Source organism: Prionailurus bengalensis, chromosome C1 (genome assembly GCF_016509475.1).
Source record: "Prionailurus bengalensis isolate Pbe53 chromosome C1, Fcat_Pben_1.1_paternal_pri, whole genome shotgun sequence".
Lineage (NCBI taxonomy): Eukaryota > Metazoa > Chordata > Mammalia > Carnivora > Felidae > Prionailurus > Prionailurus bengalensis.
The window spans coordinates 73756848-73776659 of record NC_057345.1 but is presented as its reverse complement, the minus strand read 5'-3'; the positions used below and the strand labels follow the sequence as shown (position 1 = coordinate 73776659).

The 19812-nt window shown below is 35.7% G+C and overlaps 1 protein-coding gene across 2 annotated transcripts in view; it reads right to left on the bottom strand.

Moving 5' to 3' along the window:
* Positions 1–19812, bottom strand: part of HS2ST1 (heparan sulfate 2-O-sulfotransferase 1) — a 175059-nt gene that overhangs the window by 34982 nt on the left and 120265 nt on the right. For both annotated transcript variants that reach the window (XM_043575498.1, XM_043575497.1), the window contains exon 2: positions 1828–2066. In XM_043575498.1, the coding sequence (XP_043431433.1) occupies positions 1828–2066 (239 nt within the window). The remainder of the gene's footprint in view (positions 1–1827; positions 2067–19812) is intronic.

Below are 19812 nucleotides of genomic sequence, written 5' to 3'. Positions count from 1 at the left end.
ATGATGCCTATAAATGTCGTTATGTGGAGAGCTTCCATAGATTCTTACTTCATAAAAAAAAATGGTCAACGTCACTGTCAGATATCTTGTAGCTGTCATAAAACTTTGTCATGCTGGACACAAAATAAGCAAGATAACTTTACTTTTCTAAAAAAATACTACGGGGCTCCTGGGTGGCTCAGTCAGGCATTCAACTCTTAATTTCAGCTCTGGTCATGATCTCACAGTTCATGAGTTTGAGCCCCATTTGGGATTCTTTCTCTGTCCCTCTCTCTCTCTGCCTCTCCCCCGCACATGCTCTCTCTCTCAAAATAAACTTAAAAAATAAAGAAATAATAAAAGATACTACTAATAAATCTAAATCTAAAATTACTATGTGAGTATTGAGTTGTTCCTTTTAAACCAAGATACATTTTGAAAAGCAATCAAGCAAGAAATTTAAAATCTACCACACACTACATATAAACTGATTATTTAGGATACTTGCCCTTGAGATATACAGTATTACATAATGAATAGTTTTTATGACCCACTTAGCTAAATAAGCTCATGTTTCTTCTCATTTATAGAAGCGTTATTTAGTTTGGCTGATGGATGTAGATTTTTGGTTTTATGAAAAAGAGTAATTGAGGATACTGCAGAAAGCCAAGAATTATATGGGCAGATGATATGCCATATACTATTAGTCTTTACAAACAGCTCTCTAAGAAAACAAATCTTAACCTTGTGTATCAGTGTTACTCTCCTATTTCTGTGTAAGGATTTTAAGTATACTTAAAGATGGGATTAGAGTCAATTCTGTGACAAATAAAACAAGTTCAGCTGCTGTCAAACAGATAAATACAATCTTAACTATATGACTATCAACAATCTTTCTAATAAGGCTACTGCAATATGGTATTTAATCCTAGAGAGTATTTTCAAATATCATCTTTTCTCCTCATCGAGCCCAATTCCCATTCCCTTCAATAGTTATAGAGAATTCTATTTATTTATAATTACAGTCAGAACTCCAGGTGTGGAGAAAATGTGTGCTACCACTGCTAAAAAGATAATTTTTTTTCATGGGATAATTTCCTCCATTTTTCTTAAATCTATTTCATAGCTACCCATTTGCTTATCTAAAGTTTCTTGACAACTTAAAAGGCAAGATTATGTTAAAAATATAAGCTCCAATTCCTGTTCTCCAGAAGTTTGTAGCTAATATTATATAAATTACTAGTATAGACAAGATGAAGTTCAGGAGGTTAGTCACAAAACTGAGTGATATAGGACACAGGTACTCGGCTGTGAACACAGCTGTGCTGACAGCTCAGAGCCTGGAGCCTGCTTCAGATTCCGTGTCTCCCTCTCTCAGAAACAAACAAACAAACAAACAAACAAACAAACATGTAAGTAAGTAAGTGAGTGAATGAATGAATGAATGAATGAATAAATAAATAAATAAATAAATAAATAAATAAATAAATAAATAAATAAATTTCTCTACCATAAAATGAGACAGCAGAACGATTTTTATTGCAGGGTATCTTGCTAAAAAATGTTCATATTTTTAAAAGGATATCAAAGGCATCATTTTCTCTTTACAAATCCAAAGCTATTCATAAACTACTTTTTATAAATATTTGAATACATATAATATGCAAAGAAATGTATCAAATACTGTGGAAAAATGTAAAATTATAGAAAAGGTGTTTGGTCCTTCCCCCAAGAGACTTACAATTCACTGGAGTCAGCACACAGATCTCTAAAAATGTTCCTTCCTCTTGAGATACAAAGAGAGTGGGAAAGTATAAGAAAACATTTATTCATCTCCTAAGTGTTTACCTGGTCTTGTAGTGACATCACTGGATTATTTTTGGTAGTGTTGATGTGAAGAACATGGTATTTATTCTTTGCACAAAGGTCATAGGCAATATTGGTAAAAGAGGTGCTTGCAGTTTTGGGGACTCTGTTATAAATGATCACCATATCCTCCTCCTCATCTAGTGCTGCCTCTTGTCGAGGACCATCCATTGTATGTCGCTGCTCAATTTCTCGAACTTCATGTCTTGCAATAGCCCTTTCTGCAAAGAAAAACAGATATGAACTGTTTTTAAAGACAATGAAAATAATTTCTCATTTCTAGAACATAATTTTCCTACTCAAGAAATGGGTAAGAGTACTTGAAGAAATGTTCTGAAGACCCAAACCTCAGAATTACCTTTGAAGTATAATACATATGCATATACAGAACAAGAGAATAAACAGTCATTAAGTTTAGAATACCAAAGACCAGAGATCAGTGTAGTTCAAAAGTCACTCTACATTCTAATAGAATTTCTACAGCCTGAATTCATTCTCAAACACACAAAGACATATTGCATGGCATACTAAACTTCACTGTAAAAAATGCACTTACAAAATGAGTCATTTATAATTTAAGCAGAGATTCTGAAATTTATTACTTAGGATTTAATTACTCCCTGGTTTATCAAAATGTAGCAGGACAGTGGTTATAAATGCTAGAGTGATTTTTGGTAACAAGAGGAGAAACCACATCATCACAAGCCCTTTTTCATTTTTGGTGTTGCATTACATTCTAAGTCCTGGCTGTTCACTCCTTAAATTCTACGGTTCATCTAACTCAAATCACTACCACATGGTTTGAAAAGCAGTTACCTTTTGCATTCTATTACTATTACTCTCTATTTAATATAAACTTTAGCTTTGAGGGTTTTTTTTTGTTTTTTTTTGTTTTTTTTAGAATAAGGAAATGAAGGGGCAAGAGAGAAAAGAGGGGATAAAAACCTCTACCAAGATGACAAGTTACCTTGCACAGAGACAGCCGCCCACACACACTATGCACCTTCCTACCACCAGATCTCGGTGCAAGCTGTCTCACTTGAACATTCTTCCATTTCCCCCATACCCTAATGCTGCCTGGTGAACTCCTCAACCTCCACATGGAATTTCATCATGCCTTGAAGGCGAAGCATTATCTCATCTCCCTAATTAGGTAACATCACACACACAATGCATGCATATGTACCACATACCACATGTCTCATACTAATCAGAGTTGTGATTTTTTTAATATTAAATGTATTACTGGTGTCTGTCCACCATAATGCCGACAACTTAATAAAATGACACAAAAAAGCAATGAGGTATAATTACAGTAACAAGCACAGGCTTCAAATACTGTCAAACCATATATCTTATATTTTGGTTCAGAAGACACGGTCACCACCACATTATAGAAAGTGTACCCTGAGCTCAGGATTCACATTCAGAAGACTTGAATAGAAGTTCCAAGCCTGCTACATATTAGCAGTGGGCTTTCCAAAACAGGAGGAGAAGCCCATATACTCTATATGTATATGCACGTGTGCATGTGCGTGTGTGTGTGTGTCCACATTCTATATGTATGTGCATACATGTGTTCTTTTATTTTCCCTTGGGAGAGTTAGATGAGAATGTGCAAAGAAGGAAATGAGCTTAATGTTGAACATATCACTGAATTGCCTGGGACCATCTAGGAGATGTTATGTAGATAATTGGGCACATAGGTCAAGGGTTCAGAATAAACATTCAAGTAGAAGAAAGACATCTGGGAAAACCATGGAAATGAATGCAATTGCCTAGATAATCTAGAATATGTAGCATGGGAGAGAGACTCTGGAACAGAATCCTTGGAAATACCAACATTTAAGGAGCAAATAAAGACAATCTATAGAATGAGGCTAAGAAGAAACAGAGAAAGGAAGCAGGGTAGACTTTTAAGAAGCATATGCCACATGATAGAAAGCATAATATTTTTCAAATTGACAGTGCTTCCCAAATGGATCTATAAATCAAGGTAATATATGAGGCTATAAGCATCTACACAGGATTTGGAGGTTGTCTCAGGTTAAACCCAAAGAGTATTTATTGAGAACCTACACACGTTATTATATTCAATAATTGTTAAGAAATCTTATCTCCCAAACAACCTCAAACTGTCATCATAGTCTAAAACTATTATGATATTGTTATGTACACACACCGCCCTCTTTCCACAAAGGAAAATAAAACAGTGCTGTTGTCATTCAGGTGCTGACAGAAGCGTGAGAGGTCTCCTCTAGCAGCCCAGACATGCATAAAATTGCCTTTAAAAGATTCACCTACAAGCAACAATGCTGAATTTACTTTCATTAGTTTTTCTAAAACCAAGTATTTGGAAAAGAAGATTTTACATGCTGTTTCACAACTGGGTACCCATTCCATCTACAGAATACATAATGACAGAATATATAAAGAAATTCTGTAATATTAACAGTTTTTGTAATTATTCCATCTACTTATAAAATTTTACATACTCAATCACTGCTGTGAAAATTAGCCACAAAATTAATTAAAAATATTTTTAAAAGGGGGTGCCTGGGTGGCTCGGTTGGTTAAGCATCTGACTCTTGATTTTGGCTCAGGTCATGATCTCATGGTTCATGAGTTCAAGCCCTGCATCGGGCTCTGTGCTGACAGTGTGGAGCCTGCTTCAGATCCTCTCTCTTCCTCCCTCTCCCCCTTCCCTGCTCGCTCACTCTCTCTCTCTCTCTCAAAAATAAACTTTTAAAAAGAAGTTATCGTTTTGTATGTGGAATTATTTTTATTATTATTTTAGAGAGCAAGCAAGCACAAACATGGAAGAGGGGCACAGAGAGAGAGAGGGAGAATCTTAAGAAGGCTCCACACTCAGCACAGAACCCAATGTGGGGCTTGATCCCATGACTATGAAATCATGACCTGAGCTGAAATCAAGAGTCGAACACTCAAATGACTGGGCCATCCAGGCAACCCTGTGGATTTTTTAGTTTTTAAAGTGATAAAACCCTAGCCAGACCATGAAACATGTAAAAATTAATCACTGTTCTTGGTTCATCATGTGTACTAAATTATATGCACTGTATATTGAACACAACTTTAAAAAATTTCTATAAAAACGTGCAAATATGGGAGTCACTACTTTCCTCATTCAAATAATATATTTATACGCACGTTCTATTTTTCAAGTGTTTTTACTTTGCTTTAACAAACATGATAATTAGTAACGTAGTGTTATGCCTAAACATAAAATGATAAAAAGTGTGGAAAATTAAGAGGATTTTTATTAGTAATGTTTGTTTATAGAATCAAATCTCACTTAGTTGAATAATAACAGTAATAGCTCTTGATAGTAAAATACTCTCTTTCCACCTGTGACAAATGTAAAACCAGTAAGGGTGTTTGCAATATAGCCATATTCTTGACTTGCTAAGTATTTGACAGTTCCAAGTCTTTTTTTTTTTTTTTTTTTTATCAAAGATGCTCTGCATCTAGTTAGTACAGCTTCTTCTGAGACTCTCTTAAATCAGTGGGGAAGCTTTATTAGTTACAGCACATTTGCAGTGCACTTAGAGAATGTAGGCAGTATATTTAAAATCCTTACGATGCTTTTTTGAAGTAATGTTTTCTTCATGTTTGAGTAATGAATTACAGAATCTGCTACGCAAGCTATTTCAGGACCACCACAAAACCTATCACCTCCAAACAACATGGGCACAACCTGAGAGTCATAAAATTACAGGTGGGTTAGGGACTACTGGCACTAAACCACCCACCCAACACCAAAGACAGATGCTAAACTTCATGGCCATTCTAGTTCTTCAAGGCTCCCGTGCAAGGTGGCATAGACCTTGGCTCAATGAACCTTTCCATATGGCAGATTATCAACAAACTCAAGTCTTTTAAAAGACTATTCATAACAGCAGTAATTACCTATTCCTGCACTGGCAGGGCATTAAAGGCCTTATTTAGTGCAAGAAGGTAATGATCAAGCTAAATATGAAACACTATAGCTGCATTAAAAACACCAAACTAAATTCTACACATCACTGAAGTCACCAAGATGCATATACACCAGGCTACAGAAAAAGTGATGAAAACAGAACTGAAGATTTAAAAAAAAAATCATAGAGCGTTTAATGACAATTGTTTTGAACATTACAGTTGTTTTGGGGAACACCCTTCTCTTTGAATGTGTAATTAAATGTTCAATGTACTAAATAATTTAACCTACACATTTAAAGAGAAATAAGAGAAATTATATGGAAATAAGTTTTGTGGTTTATACAAATTAAAGGACTCACGAATATATAACTATCTCTCCCTGCCACAGCTCAATTCTGCAATGGTCTCAGCAGAAAATAAATACCTCACAAACGCCCCAAAAGTATAGTATTTCTGTATTGTGGGTAGCAGATTAGGACTTCAGGGAGAAAAGATATAGCAGAAGGAAAGAGCAATCCATTGCCTTGCTTTAAATACTGAAACTTCTGGGGGCGCCTGGGTGGCTCAGTCAGTTGAGCGTCCGACTTCGGCTCAGGCCATGATCTCACGGCTTGTGTGTTCAAGCCCCGCGTCGGGCTCTGTGCTGACAGCTCAGAGCCTGGAGCCTGCTTCTGCTTCTGTGTCTCCCTGTCTCTCTGCCCCTAACCCACTCGCATTCTGTCTCTGTCCCTCTCAAAAAATAAATAAACATTAAGAAAAAAATTAAAAAAAAATACTGGAACTTCTGCATGTTAAACTGAAAAGTATATAGACAACAGGTGAATAATAAAAGGCAAAGAACATGAAGAAAAAAATTACCAAATTTTAATATTTATAAGAAAAAACCATACAAATTGGCAATGACATCATTAAAACTTCAGTAGATAATAAGCTAAGGTGCTTTATAAGAGATTTAAACTATATATGCATGATAGAGCAGAGTAAAAGTATTACTGGCATTATGATTTTTTGGGGTCATGGACTCCTTTGAGAATATGTAGAATACTGTGGACACCCTCTCTCCAGAAAGACAGACTGGTACATTTTAGGAAGGGGGTGGTCTGTGACCCCAGAGTAACTACTCCTAAGAAAGAAAAAAACAAAAACCAAAAAACTCCCCAAACAGCAAGCCTAATAGTAAACTGCCTTAGGGCAATAGTATATATATAGAAAAAAAATAGGTTACTCATAAGTAAGACCCGTAGGCAAAGAGAAATCACTGAAGAAACTGGCAGTGTCCATCTGAGAAATGTCTGCAGGTGAGGATGCAGGGCACAAAACTTGACCCATCAGGACCCCATGGCAAGTACACCTGTTGCACAGCTAGATAAGCGGGGCTCTAACAAACAGCTTGGCGCATCAAATAACTGAATTAAAGTGGATCTTCAGCATTTTCTAGGGACAAATCTGAATTGTGTAAATCCCCAAACACTGTTATGAATTCTAATTTATTCCCCATAAAATGTGTGCACTATGCAAAGTAGGAAGCAACAAAGCTGCACCAAAAACAAGTTATTATGAAGCTATTTAACTGATCCTTTCTTCCCCAACACTCACCGTGAATGTACTGTCCAAACAAACACTACCTCATCTGCGTGGATGGAGCATTTGGCAATCACTTATAAGTTACATAAAGTGGTTGTCTGATTGTATACATCAGTTTCTTAAGAATATTTTTAGCTTGGATCACTCTCCTTGAACTCTTTTCCCTGAACTGAATCACATCATTTTCTTATGAGTATTTTTAGCTTGGATCACTTCGCCTCGAACTCAATCACTATGAGAACTGACCAAATAAATTTCTATATGAAAGGCTGAAGGCTGGACACTGAACACTGCCAAGTGCTTTCTTGTGTGGTTTCCAGGCAGTCAACAAGGGGTGCCTGTGCTATCATTAACACTTAAAAGTTTAAGTAGATCATCCTGTAAAAAAAGAAGTGATAGCACCTTTCACTTCAAGGGAGATGGAGTAGACCAATGTTTTGCTATTCTTCTCACTGTGTACACCTAAAAACCCTGGACATTATATATAAAATAACCACAAGACTCTAAGAAGGTGGAGGGAAAGTTCCTCTACAAAATCCTACAGCTACCATGACATTAATAGTAAAAAACTGAAATTGAATGTTTTCCTTCTAATATCAGAAACAAGGTATAAGGTATAATCTCATTACTTTTATTTAAAATAGTGTTAGAAGATCTAGCATTACCAACAACAACAGCAGCAACATACAAATAGAAAAAGAAGAAATAAAACTAACCCTATTTGAAGATGATATGATTTTCTATGAAGACAATCACAAGGAATCTACAAAAACAAAACAAAACAATCCTAGAATAAGTGAAGTCAGCCAAGTTCCAGGATACAAGATAAAAATACAAAACCCAACGTATTTCTATACTAGAAATAAACACATAGACACAAAAATGAAAATTACAAAATCATCTATAATTACACAAAAAATACCCAGTTGTAAACCTAACAAAACATATAGAGGACTTATATGCAGAAATAAAGGTTGAAAACACCCAAAACTTGTTGTAAGACATGAATCTACACATTTAAGCTCAATGAACCACAGGAAGGATAAAGTTAAAGAGATCCACGGTTACACATTAAATCAAACGGTTAAAAGCCAAGGCCAAAATGAGATTCTTGAAAGCAGCAAGAAAAAAAAAACAACTGATTACATATAAAAGATCTGCAATAAGATTAACAATATATTTTGGTCCACTTGATCATGTCCCATAAGTTCCTAAGGCTCTGATCACTTTTCTTCACTAGTTTTTCTTTTCACTCCTCTGACTGTAATGTTAAATGATCTTTATGTTCACTGATGGAAACCAAAAATAGGAACAGATCACTTGAGAAATCTGTAAAAACATGGAGGATGTTTTGAGATGTACTATCTTGGGAAAACTCAAGAAAAGATACGAAGAATTATCAGTTGGAGTTCCCATCTTCTATCAAAGTATTCATTTTAAGTGATTGAAAGGCATAAAGAATTGTCTTGAATGGGCTTACCCATGACTATAATATTTCATATTTTAAAAACAGGTACTTGAGGAAAAAAGGTACTTCTATGATATTATCATTCTGTATTTAACCGTGCAGTTAAATTCCTTCTTAAAATAAAAACAAACCAAGTCTCAGACAACCAGTCAAAGGTGGAGCACAGGCTTTGGAGCCAGATTAACGTGGGAATAGTATCCTGACATCAGTATTCGGCTGGTGATCACTTTGACACCAAGTTTCCTCATCAGATGACAATAATAATGGGACCTCTTAGGTTTTTTTTTTTTTTTTTAATTTTTTTTAATGTTTATTTATTTTTTGAGAGAGAGAGAGAGAGCACAAGCAGGGGAGGGGCAAGAGAGAGAGGGAGACACAGAATCCGAAGCCGACTCCAGGCTCTGAGCTGTCAGCACAGAGCCCGATGTGGGGCTCGAACCCACAAACTGTGAGATCATGACCTGAGCCAAAGTCTGGCGCTCAACCGACTGAGCCACCCAGGCGCCCCTCTTAGGGTTTATTTTAAGAATCAAAACATGAGAATGCATATAAAACACTCACCACAGAGCATGCACAGAACAAATGATGCATATAAAGCACTTAAAATACATAATGAGAATTCCACATTAGCTACTACCAATATTATTATTTCATATAGGTGATTAGTATATTTCTCAGATTGATAATAAAAAAAGGTTGTAATGTATAAGGATTTCACATTTTTTAGGGGCGCCTGGGTGGCTCAGCCGGTTGAGCTTCTGACTTAGGCTCAGGTCATGATCTCACAGTTGGTGGGTTTGAGCCCTGCGTTGGGCTCTGTGCTGACAGCTCAGAGCCTGGAGCCTGCTTCAGTTTCTGTGTGTCTCTCTCTCCCTGCCCCTCCCCCACTCATGCACTGTCTCACTCTCAAAAATAAATGTAAAAAATTTAAAAAAAAGAATTGCACATTTTTTAATTTGTGCAATAACTGTAAAACCTATAATCAAGTTTAGCAAGTACATTAAGTAAAATATAACTCATATTCCTTTAATTTAGTAACCTAACAACAAAAAGAATTATATTGGTGGTTATCGGACTGATGGGATATTTAATGGCTACTTTAATTTTCTTACCTAATCATCTCAAGAGCATTAACCAATATATTTTTAGTGGCAGTTCATCAGTGAGATTAAGTTTGGAAAGAAAATTTGATTTTTATAATGTATTTTCATTAATGTTAAGAATTAATGTATAATTAATGCACAAGCATAATGTATATGTAAAACATGTATCTACAGGGCCTAGGAAAAGATAATGCATATAGAGGCATTCAATAAGTGCTTGTTAAAACTGTTGAGTTTATAAATGCTTTTGTTTTTAGTATTAATGAACTCATGTAAGATTTTGTGAATACTTGCTTATTTTTGGTGATTTTTAAAAGTGAAGTTCTTATAACAAAATTAATCATTTCAAAGTGAACAATTCAGTGGCATTTAACACATTCACAATGGGGGCAACCATCATATCTATCTAGTTCCGAAACACTTTCTTCACCCTCAAGGAAATACAATACCCATTAAGCATTTCCCTCTCCACTATCCCCTGGCAACTACCAATCTGTGTTGTCTCTATGGACTTACTTCTTCTGGATATTTCATTATGCAATATTGTGATAAAGATCAACAAGTATTATCCATATCCAAAAAACAATAAGCTGGTAGTGAAAGTTTAGGAGGAATTTTTATATGTAAACATTATAATATCTAAGTCCTCATTTTAACTTTAAGTCTCCTAAGTGCTACTTTTTTTTCCTCCAAACTTTAAGATTTCCTTTCTCTTATACATCCAAGGGGAAATGTTAACTTACTCATATGGACACATACTGATTGTGAAGAAAGTACTCACATGGGCAAAGCCCCTGATTGATATTTCTCCAAAGAAGGTACACAAAATGATCAACTAACACATGAAAAAATGCTCAACACAATATTAGTCATTAGGGAAATGCAAATGCAAACCAGTTTACATCCCCTAGGATGGCTATAATTAAACCAAACCAACCCACTCACAAAGATGTGGAGAAATTGGAGCCTTCATGCCCTGCTAGTAGGAATGTAAAATGGTGTGATGATGGAAAAGGGGTTGGAGGCACACAACACTGCATGGTGCATTTAGACCCTAAAAGTGGTTCTTGATAAGCTTAGAATATGGGAAAAAGGGTAAGGGCAAAGTAAAACTTAAGACAGGCAGTTGGGCAGAAGCCAGATCATAGTATCTTCATCATCACGTTGGGAATATGAACTTTTAAGTCAGCAGTTCTCAAACTTACTGATCTTGGAACTTCTTTATATGCTTAAAAATTGAGGACTTCAGAGTTTTTGCTCATGTGGGTTGTAGCTATCATTATCTTAGTAGAAATAAAAATTATAAAACTTAAAATATTAATTCATTTACACGTAACAATAAAACATGTTAGAAATAAGTGATATATTTTTGTGTTTTTCCAAAACAAAAAATCAGTAAAGGGTTTTTATATTTTTTGCACATTTAAAAAAAATGTTTGGCTTAATGAAAGAAAACTGGATTCTCATACCTGCTTCTCCATTCAAAATGTAAACATATATTCTTTGGATTGGAGTCTATGAAGAAAATCAGACTCATGAATATACATAGTTGAAAAAGGAGTATTTTAATAGCTTTTGCAAACAATTAGGAATATTCTTTGACACTACATTAAAACTCAGCAAGTGTCGATTTCTTAAAGGTTAATTGCAATGTGATATAAAACTATATTGTTAAACTTTTCATACATTGTTATACTGATCTACCTTGTACTGTCACTTGGAAAATACTGGCTCATGGCATTATGTAGATCCTCCAAATGCTAGCACATTTAATTATACGATCCCCCCGTCCCCTAGCAAAAAAAAAAAAATCACATTCATTGTATCACCACCATTCTCATAAAAAAAGTCTGTAAGTATTGGTAAGCTGTCATATTTGTGGTGACAGCCAGTTTGTCAAATTTTATAATAGCAATAAATACCGTCAGTCAGTTGGTTTTCCTTGAAGTGACAAGTTCACTTTGTTTGTTTCTGAGAAAATGTCTGCCAACTACCCAAGTCTGAATAAACATAGTTTATCTGTTGGTTTTTCTTTCAAGTAAAAACAGTGTTCTATGAAAAAATGGCTTGTTGAGCTTACAATTCAAACAATCAACACAATTGCTTTTCCTCAAGACAATCATTGTACTTTGATATGCAGAAGCGCTTGGTATATCTTCCATTTTGTCACAGAGTATTAAAAATATACATATACTAAATAGTCAGGATTTAATAAGGTTAATGGTTTTGACTGCTTTATAAAGGACACCGTTATATGAAAATGACTTTGTTTTGTAACCATGATCAAAGTGGTAAAGAATACAAAGATTAAATAGTACAATCTGGTGTCATGACTGCTTTTGTACCATGAGCACAAATGGCAACTAGTGAAAAAGGCAACTAACATCTCAGAATTATTATGGAATAGTTGTGGACTACTTTGTGAACTCCCTGAAAGGGTCTTTAGAACACCTGACACCCATGGATCATACTTTGAGAACTTCTTTGCAAGCAACGTAGAGACATTTTTCAAGAGCTTTAAGTAAAAGCCCATACAATCCCTCCACAATGCAAGGTTCTATGAAGCATCACTTTATAGGGTGATAGCCCTGGAGTTGAGTATTAATCAGCTGAAGACATAATGGAGATTAAGACCCAAAGGAAAGCAGTTGCAATACGGATGAAGCCTGGGAACCCAGAAGAGGTTAAGGATTTTTTCTAAGCTATACTGAGGAGGAGGATGGTACCCTTCACTGAGTTTGGAAATTAGGAATAGGAAGAAAAGCAATTGGGGTAGAAGAAAGGGATTCAAGACATTTGGAAATCTACACTGAAGTTCAAACTGACAAATCAAGTATGTAGGGGGTATGTTGAAGAGTCTATTTCATAAGGGCTTTTATTTCGAGCTTATTATATAAGAATACTACCATGCCTGACAGGTGTAGAAGACAGGATAGAGAAAGCACAAGAGCAGAAAAGATCTGAACTAGAAAGTGTAATGTGGCAGCTGTTCTCTCCCAGCCCCATGGACAGCCATATACCCAAGTGTTTGGGTTGGAGAAAGGAAATACAGGACAATGATAAAGGAACTGTTTTTATTTTTTTAAGTTTATTTATTTTGAGAGAGAGAGAGAGAGAGAGAGAGAGAGAGAGAGCAAAAGCAGGAGAAAGGCAGAGAAGGAGAGAGAGAGAGAGAGAGAGAGAGAGAGAGAGAGAGAGAGATAAATCCCAAGCAGGCTCTGCACTGTCAGCACAGAGCCAGATGCAGGGCTCAAATTCACAAACCCTGAGATCATGACCTGAGCCAAAACCTAGAGTCAGATGCTTAACCCACTGAGCTACCCAGGTGCCCCAAGGAGCCATTTAATGAAGGGCTCTGTAATACAGAGGGGTACTATTTTAGTTAGGGAAATAATAAGTACTAGAATACATAAAATTTCAATCATTTACCATAACAGAAGTTTAGTTCTTATTCAAGTACCAATGTGTGTTCCAGACTGGTAGATGGCCTTTTATACAATGATTCAAGGAGTCAGCTTCCTTCCTTCTTGTAACTTTGACATTTCTCCAAGAACTCAAAGTATTTTGCATCTAGTTAGCAGATGTGGGAAGACAGAGTGGAGAAAACACAGTAATTTCCCAACTATCTTGGCAAACACTAGTCATATGGCTATCCCTAGCTGTAGGGGTGGTGGTAAAAAATTGAGCCTTGGGTGGGCAGCTGCTTCCTAGCAATAAAGACATACTATGAGAGGGAAAGCATGAATAGTTGTATAGTCAGCCACCTCCCCACAAAGCCACACGAATCAGATTCACAAGTGATAAAGTATGACACGGATCGAGAAGGATACAAGAATTTTCTCTATTTCTGTATGGAACATAGCATCAATCTTGGCACCATGAGGGGTCTACTTTCTGACATTTCCTTTTAGGGAAGCAGCAGAGACAATGATGCTTGATTGGAGATGGTTGTTCAGTTGACAAAAAGTTGATAGGGCAGATGCTTGGAGACAGAGGGGGGATTCTACTTTTTATTTTTTTCCTTAACACATTTGAGACACCTCTGGAAGATTTCCAGAAACATCCGAATGACATTTTAATGGAGAATAAGGTCCTATGTGAATATCTGGGATTGAGACCATGTGAAAAACAGACTATTATTAACTCTGATTCCATAAATGTCCACAGGGCTACTGTGAAGAAAACTTGGATTATGAGTTTTAGACACAGGTGTCTATGGAACGTCTAGTCAATAATGTGTAGGTTGCTGAAGACATACAACTCACAGGAGAAATTTCTGAAGTAAAGACAGAACTTTAGGAGTCACAACATAAAGGCAGCAGCTGATGTCAAGGGAGTGAATGAGATCATGAAGATAGAGTTAAAAATAAAGAGCATCAAGACAGAATTTTAAGACCATCAGCCTTTGATCTAAAGATTTATTTTACTAACACTACCTAAATATATGTGCAATACAACCCAAACAAATCTTAGAATATTAGTGTAAAATCATGTGTTTACCTGTTTACCTACTAATAAACATCTTAAGTGTTTCTGACCACACTGTCCACTTTTAAATACCCATTTTAACTCACTTCAACAGGTAAAGCAATTTTAAGACCTATATCCTTGGCTTCACATCTTACTAATATGCCTTTGGAACACTTTTTTTTTTTTTAAATTTTAAAAATGTTTATTGATTTAATTTGAGAGAGAGAGAGAGAGAGAGAGAGAGAGCGAGCATAGGAGTTGCAGACAGAGGGAGACAGAATCCCAAGCAGGTTTCACACCATCAGTATAGAGTCCAACGTGGGGCTCAAACTTATGAACCACAAGATCATGACCCAAGCTGAAACCAAGAGTCAGCCGCTTAACCAACCTAGCCACCCAGGCGCCTCTGGAATGCCTTCTGGGAACTTGATGAGTTCTGTAATTCAGAAAGCATACACTTGGGCCTTATTACTATAGGATGCACTTTATTAAAATAAATCTCTGCTAGCATTCTTTTTAAAAGTAAAAATAAAGATGCAATAATATGAAAGATGTAAAAGTACAAAGTTAAGTTATTCAGGGAAGACAAAAATTGTTCCTAAAATGTAAACACTGGAGGAAAATTACAATAGGAGGAACTCAACTACGTGTAAACTTTGTAATCCAGCTAAAATATTAATTTTGATATTAAACTGGCAGGAAGATTCAGAGGTTTCCTCCAATTTTATTGTAAGTCCAAACTGCCATTAAAATAGACGTGCTTTGATTACTGAATACCATAGCAGGAAAACTAAAGCATTTTCAAAATCAAGAAAGAAATGCCAATACTATCTACAAAGCTGAATTATTTTCACACTTCAACAACTGCACCTGGTGCTCCATTGACTAGTAAGTAAAAAGAATAAGGAAATAACTTGGATTCAACTCCAGCTGGGTTTGGAGATCATTAACTAAAACCTAATGCAACAGCTGTCTGAAAATTAGAATTCGTTATGCTGAAAACTTGCCATTATTTCACTACAGCTTGGTGTACGTCATACTGTAAAGGAGCAGTTTTGAATTTGAGCATGTACCAGAATGACTTGCAGTATTTGTAAAATATAGATTCCTGCCATCCTACCTTCTCCAGTTAACTAATCCTCAGGGCCCAAGAAATGTGCATTTCTATCAAGTTCCCAGATGATGCTGGTATGATGGTCCAGGAACCGAGAAATCATGTTATATAGAGTATTTATTTTGGTTTATGAAAAAAGTTTTAGAATATCCTTTTTTTCTATGCAAATAGTTCATTGGTATTCCCATTAATCTGGAATTTACAGCAATTTTTGAAATAGTTTAGATCTGTGAAAAATAATGCTACTCAACTTCATGGTATAAACTAGTTGTAAGCGGTGGAGGCGGGGGGGGGGGGTGCCTGGGTGGCTCAGTCAGTTGACCATTGGACTCTTGATTTCGGCTCAGGTCATGATCTCACAGTTCGTGGGTTCAAGCCCCACGTAGGGCTCTGCGCTGACAACGTGGAGTCTGCTTGGGATTCTCTCCCTCTCTCTGCCATTCCCCTGTCTGTGCTCTTTCTCTCTCAAAATAAAGAAACAAACTTTAAAAAAAAAATTAAACCTGTTGTATGGGTATTCCAGTCAAGATAGTCTTTAACTGATGGGACTGATTCTTCTGGGCTAAGTGCATGTCCCATCTCCCTCACTGCTCCCCACCAACCATTAGGTCTCCTAAGGCTGGGCAGTCCCTTCTTTCAAGGATGCTATAACCATCATTATGGGAGGCATATAGAGAAATATTTTAAATGTTCTTGAGAATAAACTGTTTGTTACCAAACCCAACGAAATGCAACATTTATTAATTCTGACTGGACTTCACTGCCCCCATCCTTTTAGTTTGAAAAAATAAGATTTGGATATAACCAGTAGTTCAAGAACCAATGTTAAAGGTATTTATTTTGCAGGATTCTACTACAGATGAAGAAATTCTGATCAGATAACGGTTTCCAGTCTTAGCTTGCTAAAATACCAACTGAAGTTCACATAGACTAGATATCACCATTGTCATTAATTTTTATATTTTAATAACAAAGAGCTTTGATATTAATTTTTATATCTTACAGTTTCATATCTTGAGATATGGATACATTATAGCTTTTTAGATGAATTCATGCTTTTAATAGATCTTTAAAAATCAGTTACAGATTTTAAGATTCTAGAAAAGTTAATTTTTAAGCACCAATTTCCAAAATTCTCCTATTTTACTTATGTCTTATATAACAAAAACTCATTATCCAGCATCCTGCTAACTAGAATTCCTTACTAGCTGATGATTCAACGTGCCCAATGCAACGATGATTGGTATTCTCAGTGACAACCAAAGATGAAGGAAAATTCTAGGCAGTAGTATCCATCAGTGAAGACTAACATTTAATCATTTGGCTCTTAACACGTGTTTTATTGTATTTTAATTATGTGAAACACAGATAATCCAAGTATTATATGGATGATTCTCAAGAAAGTACAACATTCTTTATCTTGTTGAAAAGCAAACATTTCCCACACAATACTACTAATGGTCATTTTAATATGTATTTTAAAACAACTTACTCAAAACTGACCTATTTTATAGTCATCTTCTTCTATTTGAATCAGGCAAACATAAATAAATACATTCCAGTTCACACTGAGAACAAGGAAATTGTAGAAACTAAAAAATCATGGTAGAATTAATATGACTTTTTGGCAGAGAAGTGGGGTGGAAGGAGAGGAAGCACAAGTTTAAAAAAACTATTTTCTTTCTCAAAAAGAAGGTGATGACCATTACCGAGCAAGAGAGTAGGTAATAAATTTGCTTAATGAAAACAACATGGTATTACTAAATTAAACCATACAGAAGGTAGAATCCTTTACTGAGCAACCTAAGAAAGAAAAATTTTTTAAAAAGAAGTGATTTGATCCCTACTAACCTAGCAATTTATACACAGCATAGTCAAAGCTGAAGCTACATACATGTCAAGCCTGTTTCCTCCAGGCTTGATATTCTAGGTTTGTCATACCTAATCCTCAGGGCTTTTTCCTCTGATGGTACCAAGATTGTGTGAGAAAAGGCTAAGAAGCAGAGAAGTTAGAGATTAAAGGGGTCAAATAACCATGGCGACACCATGGTTTCCAAACCTATGAGCTAAGAACCCTATGGTGAGTTATATATGTTATCTTAAAATAGATTTCAGGGCATAGGCCTGGGGCAATACTGGGGATGAGTATTTTTAAAAAGCTCCCAATGTGATAGAAGAGTCTGGGTGACCTAAAGACTATACCAATATGAGTCATTACAAAGCATACTAGAAAAACACTGGAACCTGGTTAATATATTTTTGTTAATTTTGGTTTATGACCCTCTACATATCATTCACCATTTTCCCTTATATAACTAACATATTACGGAAGCATTCTCTATAGCACAATTTCTCATCTTTGGAGATCATTTGATTTCTAAGGAAGTCCCACCTTGTTCTCAATTTTGGGCTTTTTTTTTTTGGTGGCTGAAGGCAAACTGGAAATAATAAATCTAAATAAAACAAAGTGGTCTTAAGGACAATTAAAATTTAGGAACAAGGTTTGGGGACCTGGGTGGCTCAGTCAGTTAAGCCATTTGACTCTGAATTTTGGCTCATATAATGATCTCACAGTTCATGAGTTCAAGCCCTGTGTTGGGCTCCATACTGAGAGTGAAGAGCCTGCTTGGGATTCATTCTCATTCTCTCTCTCTCTCTCTCTCTCGCAATATAAATAAGTAAACTTAAAAAAAAAAAAAATCTAGGAACAAGGTTACCTGATGGGATCTACCAAATAATTCAAATTCATAAATCCTTATTTATAATTATGAAAGCTATTTGCATATTAAGAGCAAATAATTTATAAACTACAATGAAAAGGCAAACATTGTCAAACTGGGTAAAAAAGCAAGATTCAACTATATCCTGCCTACAAGCAACCTACCTTAAATAAAAGAAACAAATAAGTTAAAAGAAAAAAGATGGAAAAAAAACATTTATCATGTAAACAAAAATCAAAATAAAGCTGGAGTAATCAGATTAATAACATGGATTTCAGAAGAAAGAATACTGCTAGAGAAAAAAGGTTATTCCATAATTTATAATAAAGGGGTCAATTTATCATGCAGACATAACGACCTTAAAACCCTGTGCATCTATAAGTCTCAAAATACACAAATAAAAACTCACAAAAAACCTAGACAAATCCACAAGTATAACTGGTTATTTCACCATTATGCTCTCAATAATGGACAGCACAAGTAGACAGAAAACCAGTAAAGACATAGAAAACCTGAACAATACTATCAACTAACTGACCAATTGGTATTTATAGAACACTCCAACCAGAATGCAGATACACATTCTTTTCAAGTACACCTGGAACTTTTAACAAGATGGACCATATTTTGTCTTAAAAACGAGGCTCGAGGGGCGCCTGGGTGGCGCAGTCGGTTAAGCGTCCGACTTCAGCCAGGTCACGATCTCGCGGTCCGTGAGTTCGAGCCCCATGTCAGGCTCTGGGCTGATGGCTCAGAGCCTGGAGCCTGTTTCCGATTCTGTGTCTCCCTCTCTCTCTGCCCCTCCCCCGTTCATGCTCTGTCTCTCTCTGTCCCAAAAATAAATAAACGTTGAAAAAAAAAAAAAAAAAACAACGAGGCTTGATAAATTGGAAGGAATTCAAATCATACAAAGTATGTTCTCTGACTACAATGGAATTAAATTAACAAAATAACAGAAAAGACATTAGAAAAGTGCACTAATATCTGAACTAAACAGCAAGCTTCAAGTAATCCAAGAAAACACCAAAAAGGAAATTAGAAAAGCATTTTGAACCTAATAAAACTTAAATATACTGAAATTTCTAAGATGTAGCTAAAGCAATGTTTACAGGGAAACTTACCATATTAAAAAAGAAGGAAGGTTCAGGGGTGCCTGGGTGGTTAAGCATCCAAGTCTTGATTTTAGCTCAGGTCATGATCTGACAGTTCATGGGATTGAGTCCCACACTGGGCTGTGCATTGCCAGTGCAGAGCCTGCTTGAGATTCTCTCTCTCCCTCTCTCTCTCTGCCCCCCATCACTTGCGCTCTCTCTCTCAAAATAAACAAACAAATCTAAAAAAAATTTTTAAAGAAAAGTCTAATATCAATGAACAACCTCTGTCCTAAGAAACTAGAAAGAGTAAATAACAGCAGAAATCAACAAAACAGAGAAGAGAAAATACAAAAAAAAAAAAAAAAATCAATAAAAACTGACAAATCGGTAGCCAAACTAATATGACAAAAGAAGAAAAGACAAAATTATCAATATCTGGAATAAGAAGCCACTATAGAATATAAAGGAATAT